Raw genomic sequence first — 13,615 nt, 5'->3', positions numbered from 1 at the left:
GCTTCCAAATTTAAGTGATGGAGTTAAAATCATGAGCGTGTAGTTAAATAAAAGGTTCCCAAAAAAAGCTTCCAAATTTAAGTGATAAAGTTAAAATCACAGTAAAAATGAAAGTGTGGGATTTCACATGGTGAAGGGTTTTAAATTTCAGGTTTTTATAATGTAGTAATAGAGAAGATGGAGAATTTTGGGTGCTGTTTCTTTTCTGTGTTCTTCCTGCTGCTTCTTCATGATTTCAGGTAGCTGGTTTTGGTTGGGCAGTCAGTGCTGCACTGAGGGTCACAGGAATTTGGTTATTGGGTCAAAAGTATAAATAATATTGGTGTTAATTATTCTCTATTGGACTGTTTAGCTTTAAAAATCTTGTAGCTAGCTAGATTCAGCTCCACTTTGCTCACTTTTAGCTGGTTTTTTAAATCCTGGCTCTGAGTGAAGACAAAGAGGCTTTAGACAAGCCACGAATTAAAGCAAAAAGCCACCACACATTACACAGGACCAGCAGAGGTTCAGGAAGCCTTGGGTGGGGACACAGAGCAGGGGTGAGGAGGGAGTAAGGAGTGAGGAAGGAGTACAGGGGAGTGAGGAGGACAGAATAGAGCAAGGAGAATGCAGTGAGGAGTAGAGAGGGGGGAGTAATGAGTGAAAAGTGAGGAGTGGATGAGTGAGGAACATGGAGCAAGGAGTACAGAGTGAGGAGTAAAGAGTCAAGGAGTAAGGAATAAGAAATACAGGGAGTAAGGAATATGGAATAAGGACTGCAGGGAATAAGGAGCAAGGAGAATGTAGTGAGGAGTAGAGAGGGAGGAGTACAGAGAGAAGAGTGGAGTGGATGAGTGAGGAACATGGAGCAAGGAGTACTGAGTGAGGAGTGTGGAGTCAGGAGTAAAGGAGTAAGGAATATGGAGTAAGGAGTACTGAGTGAGCAGTAAAGAGTCAAGGAGTAAGGAGTATGGAGTAAGGAATAGAGGGAGTAAGGAGTATGGAATAAGGATGCAGGGAATAAGATGCAAGGAGAATGTAGTGAGGAGTAGAGAGGCAGAAGCATGGAGAGAAGAGTAAGGAGTAGGTGAATAAGGAATATGGAGCAAGGAGTACTGAGTGAGGAGTAAAGAGTCAAGGACTAAGGAACAGGGACTACAGGGAATAAGGAGCAAGGAGAACACAGTGAGGAGTAGAGAGAGAGGAGTGAGTGAAGAGTGAGGAGTGGATGAGTGGATGAGTGGATGAGTGAGGAACATGGAGCAAGGAGTACAGAGTGAGGAGTAGAGTCAAGGAGTATGGAGTAATGAATAAGGACTACAGGGAGTAAGGAGTATGGAACACAGAGGAAGGGAGGAATGAGGAGTGAGGATGAGGTGGAGGAGTGAGGATGAGCAGTGGGGAGTGAGGGTGAGGATGAGGGTGAGGATGAGCAGTAAGGACAAGCAGTGATAATGAGGATGAGCAGTGAGAGTGATGATGAGGATAAGCAGTGAGGATGATGAGCAGTGAGGATCAGCAGTGAGCAGTGAGGATGAGCAGTGAGGATCAGCAGTGATAATGAGGATGAGTAGTGAGAGTGATGATAAGGATGAGCAGTGAGCATGAGCAGTGAGCAGTGAGGATGAAGATGAGGATGAGCAGTGAGGATGAGGATTAGCAGTGTGGATGAGGATGAGCAGTGAGGATGATGATAAGGATGAGCAGTGAGCAGGAGCAGTGAGGATGAGCAGTGAGGAGGGAGAATGAGCAATGAGGATGAGCAGTGAGGATGAAGATGAGGATGAGCAGTGAGCAGTGAGGATGAAGATGAGCAGTGAGCAGTGAGGATGAGGATGAAGATGAGCAGTGAGGATGAGGATGAGCAGTGAGCAGTGAGGATGAGGATGAGCAGTGAGCAGTGAGGATGAGGATGAGCAGTGAGCAGTGAGGATGAGGATGAGCAGTGAGCAGTGAGGATGAGCAGTGAGCAGTGAGGATGAGGATGAGCAGTGAGGATGAAGATGAGCAGTGAGGATGAGGATGAGCAGTGAGCAGTGAGGATGAGCAGTGAGGATGAAGATGAGCAGTGAGCAGTGAGGATGAGGATGAGCAGTGATGATGAGGATGAGCAGTGATCAGTGAGGATGAGGATGAGCAGTGAGGATGAGGATGAGCAGTGAGCAGTGAGGATGAAGATGAGCAGTGAGCAGTGAGGATGAGGATGAGCAGTGATGATGAGGATGAGCAGTGAGCAGTGAGGATGAGGATGAGCAGCAGCACGGTACCTCCATGACGAACTGCCCCGAGTAGGTGCCGGTCATGGTGGAGCTCTGCCCGGCCGCCAGGATGCCGATGGCCCAGATGTAGAGCGCGGCGGGGCCGAAGTAGCAGCCCAGGACCACACCCTGAGGGGAGCAGCGTCAGCAGAGACCCCCAGGAGGGGAAAAAGGGGGGAGCAGAGACCCCCAGGAGGGGAAAAAGGGGCTCAAAGTCCCCTGGGGTCTCCCCACCCCCTCTCTGCTTTTGGGATCTCTTTATTGGTCCCGACCCCAGTGCTCCCAGTTTATCCAGGAGCAGCTGCCACCAGACAGGGTCACAGGGCTGTCCCAGATGTGGCTGTCACCCCCCATGGACACCAGACAGGGCCACTGGGCTGCCCCAGATGTGGCTGTCACCCCCATGGACACCAGACAGGGCCACAGGGCTGTCCCCAAGCTGTCCTCCCCAGGGACACCAGACAGGGTCACTGGGATACCCCAGACATGGCTGTCACCCCCCATGGACACCAGACAGGGCCACAGGACTGTCCCAGACATGGCTGTCACCCCCCATGGACACCAGACAGGGCCACAGGGCTGTCCCCAAGCTGTTCCCCCAGGGACACTCACCCCCTTGTAGATGTCCACCTCCAGTGTCCCGTTGTTGTTGGGGAACAGAGAGGAGTGGGGGCTGCTGGAGTTGGCACAGACTTGGTGCTGCAAGGGCACAGAAGGGTGACAATAAGGGAATGGGCTGGGATGGATCAGTGACCTCAGCACTGCCAGGGCCACCCCAACCATGTCCCCAAGTGCCACACCCACAGAGCTGTGAAATCCCGCAAAGAATGGGGACTCCACCCCTCACTGAGCAGCTTTTCCATTATTTTTCCCCAAAATTCAACCTTAAACCTTCTCTGGACACCCTTTTGCTTAATCCTGTCACCAGAGAGCAGAGCCTGACCCTCACCTGGCTGTCCCCTCCTGTTGGGCAGCTGTGGGGAGTCTGAGCCCCCTCACACCCCTCCTGATGCTCCAGCCCCTCAAGGAACCCAAAACTGAGCCCAGGACTCAGGGTTGGACCTTGATTCAAAGGGATGGGCCCTGCCCTCATCCCTCCATCCCTGTGCAGCTCCCAGTCTGCTGGAGCCAGTTCTGGGGTCTCTCTGAATTCTTCACAGAGAAATCAGAGAGCAGAGGTTGAATAAGGTTTAGTAACAGCTGCAGTGCTTTTGGTAAGTGAAAGGTCTCAAATACCACAGTAGCAAGTTGTAAATACATTGAAATCTTCAGTAGAGGCTCCAGGTCTGTAGTTGTAGACAGGACTTAGACATAATAGTTATAGTAAAAATATTGCTTATATTTTTTAGATGGAACAAGATAGATTCAATGTTTAGTTCTATATGTAACCTGGTGAGCTAAAAAACTGGAATCCTAACAGGTTAAAGAGTGATGACCTGAGTTTGCATCTTGTTGGAAAAATCCAATCTAACAGTATTGGGAGAGTTGTTGCTTTTAGGCCATTCTGGCTTTTAGGCATTGCTTATTGCTATTGCCTGTTGAGACTGATGTGCTTTGAAATAAATAAAATGTGCTCTGAAATAAGATGTGCTCTGCAATAACCTTTTTAACTATTACCTGCTTTGCTTATTTAGAAATTACCCAACAAGTAAGAGCTCAGGGGCTCCAGATTGGTGCCTTAGAGCACCAGGGGGGGTCAGAAAAACCCCCACCAGTAATCCCACACCAGCCCACCCAGTGCTCCCAGTGCCACCCACCACGTCTGCATTGGTTTTGTTGAAGAAAGCCTCAGCAAACACGGTGACCACGAAGATGTTGATGATGAAGGAGACAAAGAGGGCGATGCAGGACTCGATGAAGAAATATTTGTTGGCTTCTCTCACCTCCCTCTTGTCTGCTCGGTTCACCTGGCGGGACTGGGGGGGCAGGAGAGTGTTAGAAACATTTTATTGTTATAAATAAATATTTATATTATATATTATATAATTATAAATATTATATATTTATAAATATTATTGGCTTTTCACAGGTATTCAAATCATTGCTGTATGTGTATAATGCTGGAAAACTTGTCTCTATGAAGAGAGTTTCTGCTATTAACAAAAATTAGCAACAGTAGTGGGATATTTTTTATTTTTTTCCTTGGATTGTAATATTGTGATGTAAAAAGCTTTTGTTAGTGTAATTAACTCAGAGAATGGTAAAAAGTTAATCAGGAAATTTTTCACATTTTTGGGTTATCCTATCTGGATGAAGGTACAGGGGATGAACACCAGAACTCCAGGGAAAGGATTTATTGATCTCTGTTGTCAGTGAGTGCACCAAGGAAAAAAAAAAAAAAAAAACAAAAAATTGATTTACAGGTTGGGAGGGTGATTTTGAATAATGAATGAAGGTCTTTGAATGTGCAACAGGTTGATGCATTTAAGGAAGTGTTTTCTGGGTTAAGCTGTGCTAGTGGCTGAAGGCCAAGCACCCACCATTGTGACCTTTTGCTTTATTGTCTCTTATTAAACTTTTTAAAATCTACCAGGAAACTGAACAATTTCCTTTATCTCCGTGGGAGATATCTTCTGTTAATGGGCAAGTTGTTAAAAACCAGCTGGGGCAGTGCCCCTGATCTCCTGGCACACATTCTCTGCTAATGGGCCATCTTTAAACCAGCTGGGCAATCATCTTTATCTTCCCCCAGCCCATCCTCCCTCCAGGAGATATCTCCTGTTCATGGCCACTGAGTCCCAGTGCATGGCTGATAAAATTCCATCATCCCACTGGGAGATGCTCCAGCCAGGGCAGGAGCCAAGCCTTTCCTACCCAGAGAAAAACTGAGATTTTGGACAGCAAGTTATCCATCTTCCCACTGGATTCCAGAGGAAAGCCAGACCTTTCCACATCATCCCTGCACCTTCAGAGGAAACTGCACCTTCTGCAGGAGCACTGCTCCAGCTGAACCACATCTGCCCCTGCAGGAGGATGCAGCCACCATTGAATGGGACTGTGCCACCACCCTGACTGACTGACGGGTGTCAGCTTGGATTCTGACTCTGGCAGGGTTGGGACTGTTCTTTGTAATCCTGTATTTCTATTTCTATTTTCCTAGTAAAGAACTGTTATTCCTAATTCCCCTATCTTTGCCTGAGAGCCCCTTAATTTCAAAATTACAATAATTTGCAGGGAGGGGGTTTCCATTCTCCAATTCAAAGAGAAGCTCCTGCCTTTATTGGCAGACACCTGTCCTCCAAACCAGTAATAAATAACTTTTTTTGCAACTATGAGCTGCTTTGCTTATTTAAGATAACACAACGAAGTCGGAGCCTTCAGGGGAGGTTCAGGGCCCTCCCAGCCCTGCTCACCTTGACCAGGGCTGAGTGCAAGTACATGTTGTGGGGCATGATGACGGCGCCCACGATGCCCACAGCCTGCTCCAGCTGGGGAGTGCCACAGTCCTTGCAGTAGGGGATGAACAACCCCTGCAGCAGCTTCTGCTGGTTGGGCTTCACCGTCACATACTGGGCACAGGGAGAGGGAAACAAGGGGTTTTGGGGTGCTTCAGAGAGAAACCACAACACAGACTCAAATTTCCTTAATTTTAGGTGTCCATCCCTGTGTTTGGTGCTGTTTGGGCACAGGAGTGGGATCACAGCACTGGATCGTGGAATTAAGGTTGGAAGATTCTGGGGATCAATGGGTTCAGCACTGACCAAGCACCCAAGTGCCAGACCCACATGGTTTTTAAATCCCCAGGCACTGGGAGTCCCTCCTTGCACCCTGTACCAGTGTGACAGCCCTGCCCAGGCAGCAATTCTCCCCAAAATCCAACCAAAACCTCCCCATGGATTACATTTCCTCTCACCTGGGAGCAGAGTCTGACCCCACCTGGCTGCTTCCCCTCCTGTCAGGGAGCTGGAGACCACAGAGGTCCCTCCTGAGCCTCATTTTCTCCAGGTTGAGCCCCTTCCCCATCTCCCTCAGCCCCTTCCCCATCTCCACTCTGCCTCTGGACCCTCCCCAGCCCCTCGGTGTCTCCAGCAGGTTCTACCTCATATCCAAAGGTCACGGCCATGATGGTGATGAGGAGCCCAAAAAACGCCTCCAGCTTCCTCAAGCCTGCCAGGAGGAAAATCCCCACGGTCAGCAAGGTGAGAAATATTGGATCCCAATCTCAAAACCCCCCAAAAAAGCAATTTGGAATATGGAATTACCATATTTATCCAGGAAGAGGAAAACGAAGGTGTCAGCGATGGTGATGAGCACTCCCCCCCAGAGAGGGATCCTGCAGGCAAGAGTGGGGTCAGTGCCCAAATCCCTTTCCTTTTTTGGGGTTTTTCTGCTTTTTTGGGGTGCAGCTGTCACAGTGTGAGCAGGAGCACAGGAACACCTGAAATGGGGCACCCCCTTTGTGGGTTCACTTTCTGCCTTCCCTGTGACCACCCTGAAATTCCTTTAAACTCTGAAATATTCTTGGGGAGGTTAAAGTGCTTGAGAAGAGGGAAATGGGGCTCTCTGTTTTGGGACTGGAAATATGGACAGAGACATTTAATAGAAAAATAAATGAAGAGAATTTTGTTTTTCAGCAGCTTTCCTTTAACACCCCAAGTGTGCAGCATAACCCAAAACAGCTCTGCAGGGACTGTGGGGATGGGAGGAAATCATAATTTGCAGGATTTTTTTTTGTGAAAGTGAGACACCCCTAAGCCTAAAGAAAAAAAAGGAACTTTTTCCCTCTGGAGTGAACGGAAATGATTATTTAAGCAAATAACTGACTCAAGTGTTCTCTGTATGTTGCTGTTAAGAAATGTGGAAGATGAGGGAAGGGGGAGGAGGGAATAATCTGGAAATCTTATTCTGAATTCCTTTTGGCTTTGTGCTATTAATAAATTTCTTCTTATACCCTTTTAACTTTTAAGCCTGCCTTGGTTTTCCTCTTAAATCCTATGTCTAAATAAACTAAATATATTAAAATCGACAAACCAAAGTCAAACCTTGACACCAACCCAAAGGATGCTTTCCCTTTATGGGATGGGAAGTTTGGCAGGGATTTTTTTAATCCCCAGAGGTAAAACCAGTTCCTGTGAGTGAATTTCTTTTATTTCTGTGTTATTAATAAATTTCTTCTTATACCCTTTTAAGCCTGCCTTGTTTTTGCTCCCAAATCCCACCTCTAAATAAACTAAATATATTAAAATTGGCAAACCCAAGTCAAACCTTAACACCAACCCAAAGGATGCTTTCCCTTTATGGGAACACCAACCCAAAGGATTCTTTCCCTTTATGGGATGGGGAGTTTGGCAGGGAACTGCACCCCAATTTTTTAACCCCCAGAGGTAAAACCAGCCCCATTCCTGTGAGTGCCCACAGTGGAAACTCAGCCCTGAGGCTGAGCTCAGCAAAGCAGGGTGAGTCACATCCTGGCTGCTGATTCAGGGCAATGCACAGGAACTCAGGGAGTTTTTTGGGGTTTTTCCCTCAGCCCCAGAGCAGCCCCAGGCTGACCTGCCCACGGAGAGCAGGTTGATGGCGATGGCAGAGCCGATGACCTCCTGCATGTCTGAGCCAATGATGGCCAGCTCCACCATGAGCCACAGGATGATCCGAGGGACCTGGGGACACAGGCACCAGGGGGGTGAGAGATGGGGGGAACGTGTCCCCCATGTGGGGCTGGGGTGATGCTGAGGGCAGGAATGGGAAATGGCAGCTGGGCAGGATCTGTGTCACCTGTGTCACCTGTGCCACCCCAGCTCCTGCCCTGGGGGACACAGACACCAGGGGGGTGAGAAAGGGGGGAAATGTGTCCCCATGTGGGGCTGGGGTGATGCTGAGGGCAGCAATGGGAAATGGCAGCTGGGGTGGGGGGCACCCAGGGGGGAAATGGCAGCTGGGCAGGATCTGTGTCACCTGTGCCACCCCAGCTCCTGCCCTGGGGGACACAGACACCAGGGGGGTGAGAAAGGGGGGAAATGTGTCCCCATGTGGGGCTGGGGTGATGCTGAGGGCAGCAATGGGAAATGGCAGCTGGGGTGGGGGGCACCCAGGGGGGAAATGGCAGCTGGGCAGGATCTGTGTCACCTGTGCCACCCCAGCTCCTGCCCTGGGGGACACAGACACCAGGGGGGTGAGAAACAGGGGAAATGTGTCCCCATGTGGGGCTGGGGTGATGCTGAGGGCAGCAATGGGAGCACCTGGGGTGGGGGGCACCCAGGGGGAAATCAGCTGGACAGGATCTGGGTCACCTGTGTCACCTGTGCCACCCCAGCTCCTGCCCTGGGGAAGGAGCAGCTGGGAGAGGGAAATGTGGGGTGGCCACGAGTGGAGAGACTGGGAGTGAGTGTGGGGAGATGCTGCAGGTGACAGCAGTGACAGGGGCTGGGAGATGGGTGGGGAACAGAGTGCAGGGATGGGACATCCCAAAATGTCCCCACAGCCCTTCCCAGGGCACAGGGATGGGACATCCCAAAATGTCCCCACAGCTCTTCCCAAATGTCCCATCCCAAAATGTCCCCACAGCCCTTCTGCTGCACAGGGGACATCCCAAATTTCCCCACAGCCCTTCCCAAATGTCCCATCCCAAAATGTCCCCACAGCCCTTCCTGGGGAACAGGGGACATCCCAAATTTCCCCACAGCCCTTCCAAGAGCACAGGGATGGGACATCCCAAAATGTCCCCACAGCTCATCCCAGTGCACAGGTGACATCTCAAATGGACACCCAGGAAATGCTTTGGACCAAAGGCTGTTTCTCACCCCAATAATTCCCAATAAATCCCAATAATTCCTTGGGATTGTCTGAGTCTTCCTGTGCTGGGATGCAGCTGGAATTCCAGATTTTATTCCTGGTAACATCCCCCTGCTCCCTCCTGGTGTTTCCCAAGCCAGGACACCCAGGGGAGTCCCCACTGCACCCCCAGGGACATTGGGGGGCTCCAATCCTCTGCCCCCCACCCTTCATCTTCCTCAACCCCACAAGGGTGTCCCCAGCCCCCCTGGAACCCCTGAGAGTGTCACCCACCCATCTCAATCCCCCTGGGAGTGTCACCCACCCACCCCAGCCCCTCTGTGAGTGTCACCCCCCCCATCCCAACCCCCTGGGAATGTCACCCACCGTCCCAATCCCCAGTGAGGACCTTGGGGAGTGTCACCCACCCATCCCAAACCCCCTGAGAGTGTCACCCACCCATCCCAATCCCTCTGTGAGTGTCACCCACCCACCTCAACCTCCTGGGAGTGTCACTTACCCATCCCAAACCCCCTGGGAATGTCACCCACTCTCCCCAACTCCCTCTGAGGACCTTGGGGAGTGTCACCCACCCACCTCAATCCCCCTGTGAGTGTCACCCACCCTCCCCAACACTCCTTTTGAGTGTCCCCCACCCACTTCAGCCCCTCTGAGAGGGTCACCCACCCTCCCCACCCCCCCCAGAGCATCACCCACCTTCTGGTACTGTCGGTTGCACACCTCAGCCAGGTGCAGCCCCGTCACCACGCCCAGCCTGGCAGCCAGCCTCTGCAGCAGCAGCCCAATGATGGTGGCCAGCAGCAGCACCCACAGCAGCTGAGGGACACCCACCAGTGAGGGGGGACACCCACCAGCTCCCCCAGACCCCATTGAACACCCCACACCATGGATATTCTGGGGGCAGTCACACACCCAGAGCTGCACCCCCAGGCACACAGAGGCAGCATCTGAGAGCCCCCTCCCCTCTGGGTGCTGTGACGCCCCCCTGGGTCCCTGCACCCACCTTGAAGCCTGCCACAGCCCCAGACTGCAGGTCAGACTCGATGTTGCCAGGGTCCAGGTAGGCAATGCTCATCAGGAACCCTGGCCCTGTGAACGCCCACAGTTTGCGGAAGCTGAAGCAGGAATGCTGCAGGAATGGGGAATAAAGGGTTAAACCCCTCCCTGAGCACAGCCAGGGGCTCAGCCTGAGCCTCAGCCCAGCCAGACTCTGCAGGGATGTAAAGCAAAACTGTTCCCAAACCTCATCCCAAAAATCCTGTCTGTCCCCTGATCCCACCCCAAACTCTGTGGGGATGTAAAACCAAGCTGTTCCCAAATCTCATCCTGGAAATCCTGCCTGGTCCTTGATCCCACCCCAAACTGAGGGTTGTAAATAGAAACTGCTCCCAAATCTCAGCCCAAACTGAGGGTTGTAAAACAAACCCTTCACAAATCTCATCCTGATAATTTTCCCTGAACCTCAACCCCACCCCAAACTCTGCAAGGCTGTAAATACAAACTGTTCCCAAATCCCATCCCAAAAATCCTGCCTGGTCCCTGATCCCATCCCAAACTCTGCAGGGTTGTAAAACAAAACCATTCACAAATCTCATCCAAAAAATCCTGCTGCTCCCAAATCTCATCCTGGAAATCCTGCCTGGTCCTTGATCCCACCCCAAACTCTGTGGGCATGTAAAACCAAACCATTCCCAAATCTCATCCTGATAATTTTCCCTGAGCCTCAACCCACCCAAAGTCTGCAGGGATGTAAAACCAAACCATTCCCAAATCTCATCCCAAAAATCCTGCCTGGTCCTTGATCCCATCCCAAACTGAGGGTTGTAAATAGAAACTGCTCCCAAATCTCATCCCAAACTCTGCGGGGCTGTAAAATCAAACCATTCACAAATCTCATCCTGATAATCTTCCCTGAGCCTCAACCCCACCCAAAGTCTACAGGGTTATAAAACCAAACTGTTCCCAAACCTCATCCCAAAAATCCTGCCTGGTCCCTGATCCCACCCCAAACTGAGGGTTGTAAATAGAAACTGCTCCCAAATCTCATCCCAAACTCTGAGGGGTTGTAAAACAAAACCATTCACAAATCTCATCCCAAAAATCCTGCTGCTCCCAAATCTCATCCTGGAAATCCTCCCTGGTCCTTGATCCCATCCCACACTGAGGGTTGTAAAACCAAACCCTTCCCAAATCCCATCCAAAAAATCCTGCTGCTCCCAAATCTCACCCCAAACTCTGGCAGGCTGTAAAACCAAATGTTCACAAATCTAATCCTGGAAATCCTGCCTGGTCCTTGATCCCACCCCAAACTCTGTGGGGATGTAACATCAAACTGCTCCCAAATCTCATCCCAAACTCTGCAGGGTTGTAAATCCAAACCATTCCCAAATCTCATCCTGATAATCTTCCCTGAGCTTCAACCCCACCCAAACTCTGCAGGGCTGTAAAACAAAACTGTTCACAAATCCCATCCCAAAAATCCTGTCTGGTCCCTGATCCCACCCCAAACTCTGCAGGGCTGAAAAACCAAACTGTTCCCAAAACTCATCCAGGAAATCCTGCCTGGTCCCTGATCCCATCCCACACTGAGGGTTGGAAAACCAAACTGCTCCCAAATCTCACCCCAAACTCTGCAGGGCTGAAAAACCAAATCCTTCCCAAATCCCACCCCAAAAATCCTGCCTGTCCTCGATCCCACCCCAAACTCTGCATCCCTGGTCCCAGCCCGGGGTTTGGGTTTGGCACAGGCAGGGTCAGGCCATGGAAGCCCAGGGGGAAGCAGAGCCTGCCCAGCTGGGACTGGGGGCTGCAGCCAGGGGCACGGGGGGCAGTGTGACAGTGTGACTGTCACAATGTGACACTGTGAGTGACAGTGCGACAGTGTGACTGTGACAGTGTGACTGTGTGACACTGTGACAGTGTGGCAGTGTATGTGACATTGTGGCACTGTGCCAGTGTGACACTGTGACTGTGACAGTGTGACACTGTGATAGTGTGTGTGACAGTGTGTCACTGTGACACTATGACTGTGAGAGTGAGGCAGTGTGTGTGACAGTGTGACACTGACTGTGGCAGTGTGTGTGACAGTGTGACTGTGACAGTGTGACACTGTGTGTGACAATGTGACACTATGACAGTGACAGTGTGGCAGTGTGTCACTGATAGTGTGGCTGTGTGTGTGAGTGTATGTGATAGTGTGACACTGTGACAGTGTGTGTGACAATGTGACACTATGACAGTGACAGTGTGGCAGTGTGTCACTGATAGTGTGGCTGTGTGTGTGACAGTGTATGTGACAGTGGCAGTGTGTGTGACAATGTGACACTATGACTGGCAGTGTGACAGTGTGTGACAGTGTGAGACAGTGTGTCACTGTGACAGTGTGTGTGATAGTGTGACAGTGTGACACTGACTGTGACAGTGTGTCACTGTGATAGTGTGGCAGTGTGAGTGACACTGTGGCAGTGCGTGTGACAATATGACACTATGACTGGCAGTGTGACAGTGTGTGACAGTGTGTCACTGTGACAGTGTGACCAGGGCAGAGCAGAGCTCCTGATAAGGGCACAAAGACTCTCAGGTGTGACCAGCCCTTTCCTTGCCTTGCCCAATCCGGGGTCAATCATTAACAGGGGCTCCCCTCCCCCAAACCTCCACAGCCCCTCTCCCCCCCAATCCTTCCCCAAATTTCCCCTCCAGCCCAGCCTGGGTGGATCTGCTGCCCCTGGGGCTGACTCAGGGGGGGTTGGGATTTTCCAGGGGTTTCCCCTCTCACCGTCTCATCCTCGGGGATTGGGATCTTGCTGTCGAAGTAGGTGGTGAAGGGCTCCCCATCCTCACCCTCGGGGGGCTGCAGGGGGCTCCTGCTGCTGGAGATGGTGCTGACCACCCCCCCCAGACCCCCGGATTCCCCAGAGACATCTTCTGCAGGGAGAGAGGAGAGGGAGGGGTGAGAATTCCTGGAAAGGCAGGAAATGCTGACAGGCAGCTGAGCCCCACAGGCACAACGAGCTAGCATTGATGCTAATTAAGTGATAAACAGGTAATTAAATTAAAATATCCCACGCTGCTGCACCCCTTGGAGCACAGTTGCTTTCTCAGAATCTCCTCTCCCACCCATTCCAGGCTGGGGCCAGGGATTTCTTTATCCCAATTAATTAAAAAACCCATCCTGGGAGCTGATGTGGAGCACCAGAGTCCCCAAAATTATTAACTGGGGCTGGATGAGGTGTCAGGAAACGTGGGGCTGCTCCTGCACCAGGATCCCAGGGGAATCCAACATCTGGAGAGAGCTCACAGCTGGAGAGAGCTCACAGCTCCATCTGCCCCAGAGAGAGCAGCACTGAGAGAGCCCCAGGAGTTCCCAAAACTGAGCAGGGTCCCCCCAGCATACCCCACAGCCCCTCCCCAACACCTGCAGCAAAATCTGCATCCCATAGTCACCCCCAATCCCACACAATCCCATAGAATCCCATATTCACCCCCAATCCCACACAATCCCATAGAATCCCATATTCACCCCCAATCCCACACAATCCCATAGAATCCCATATTCACCCCCAATCCCACACAATCCCATAGAATCCCATATTCACCCCCAATCCCACACAATCCCATATTCACCCCTAATCCCACACAATCCCATA

General features: G+C 51.1%; 1 protein-coding gene across 1 annotated transcript in view; it reads right to left on the bottom strand.

The window, feature by feature from the left end:
• SLC11A2 (solute carrier family 11 member 2) overlaps positions 1 to 13,615 on the bottom strand; it is a 31,142-nt gene that overhangs the window by 9,875 nt on the left and 7,652 nt on the right. Inside the window, exons 3-12 of the mRNA XM_079329228.1 lie at positions 12,745 to 12,893; positions 9,973 to 10,098; positions 9,666 to 9,785; positions 7,731 to 7,837; positions 6,440 to 6,510; positions 6,277 to 6,344; positions 5,591 to 5,746; positions 3,995 to 4,153; positions 2,850 to 2,936; positions 2,247 to 2,366 (exon numbers count right to left, since the gene is read on the bottom strand). Coding sequence (XP_079185354.1) covers positions 2,247 to 2,366; positions 2,850 to 2,936; positions 3,995 to 4,153; positions 5,591 to 5,746; positions 6,277 to 6,344; positions 6,440 to 6,510; positions 7,731 to 7,837; positions 9,666 to 9,785; positions 9,973 to 10,098; positions 12,745 to 12,893 — 1,163 coding nt within the window. The remainder of the gene's footprint in view (positions 1 to 2,246; positions 2,367 to 2,849; positions 2,937 to 3,994; positions 4,154 to 5,590; positions 5,747 to 6,276; positions 6,345 to 6,439; positions 6,511 to 7,730; positions 7,838 to 9,665; positions 9,786 to 9,972; positions 10,099 to 12,744; positions 12,894 to 13,615) is intronic.

This window comes from Erithacus rubecula, assembly GCF_903797595.1.
Source record: "Erithacus rubecula genome assembly, chromosome: 31".
Taxonomy (NCBI): domain Eukaryota; kingdom Metazoa; phylum Chordata; class Aves; order Passeriformes; family Muscicapidae; genus Erithacus; species Erithacus rubecula.
Note: the sequence above shows the minus strand (reverse complement) of the source record. Positions and strands in the feature narration are given on the sequence as shown.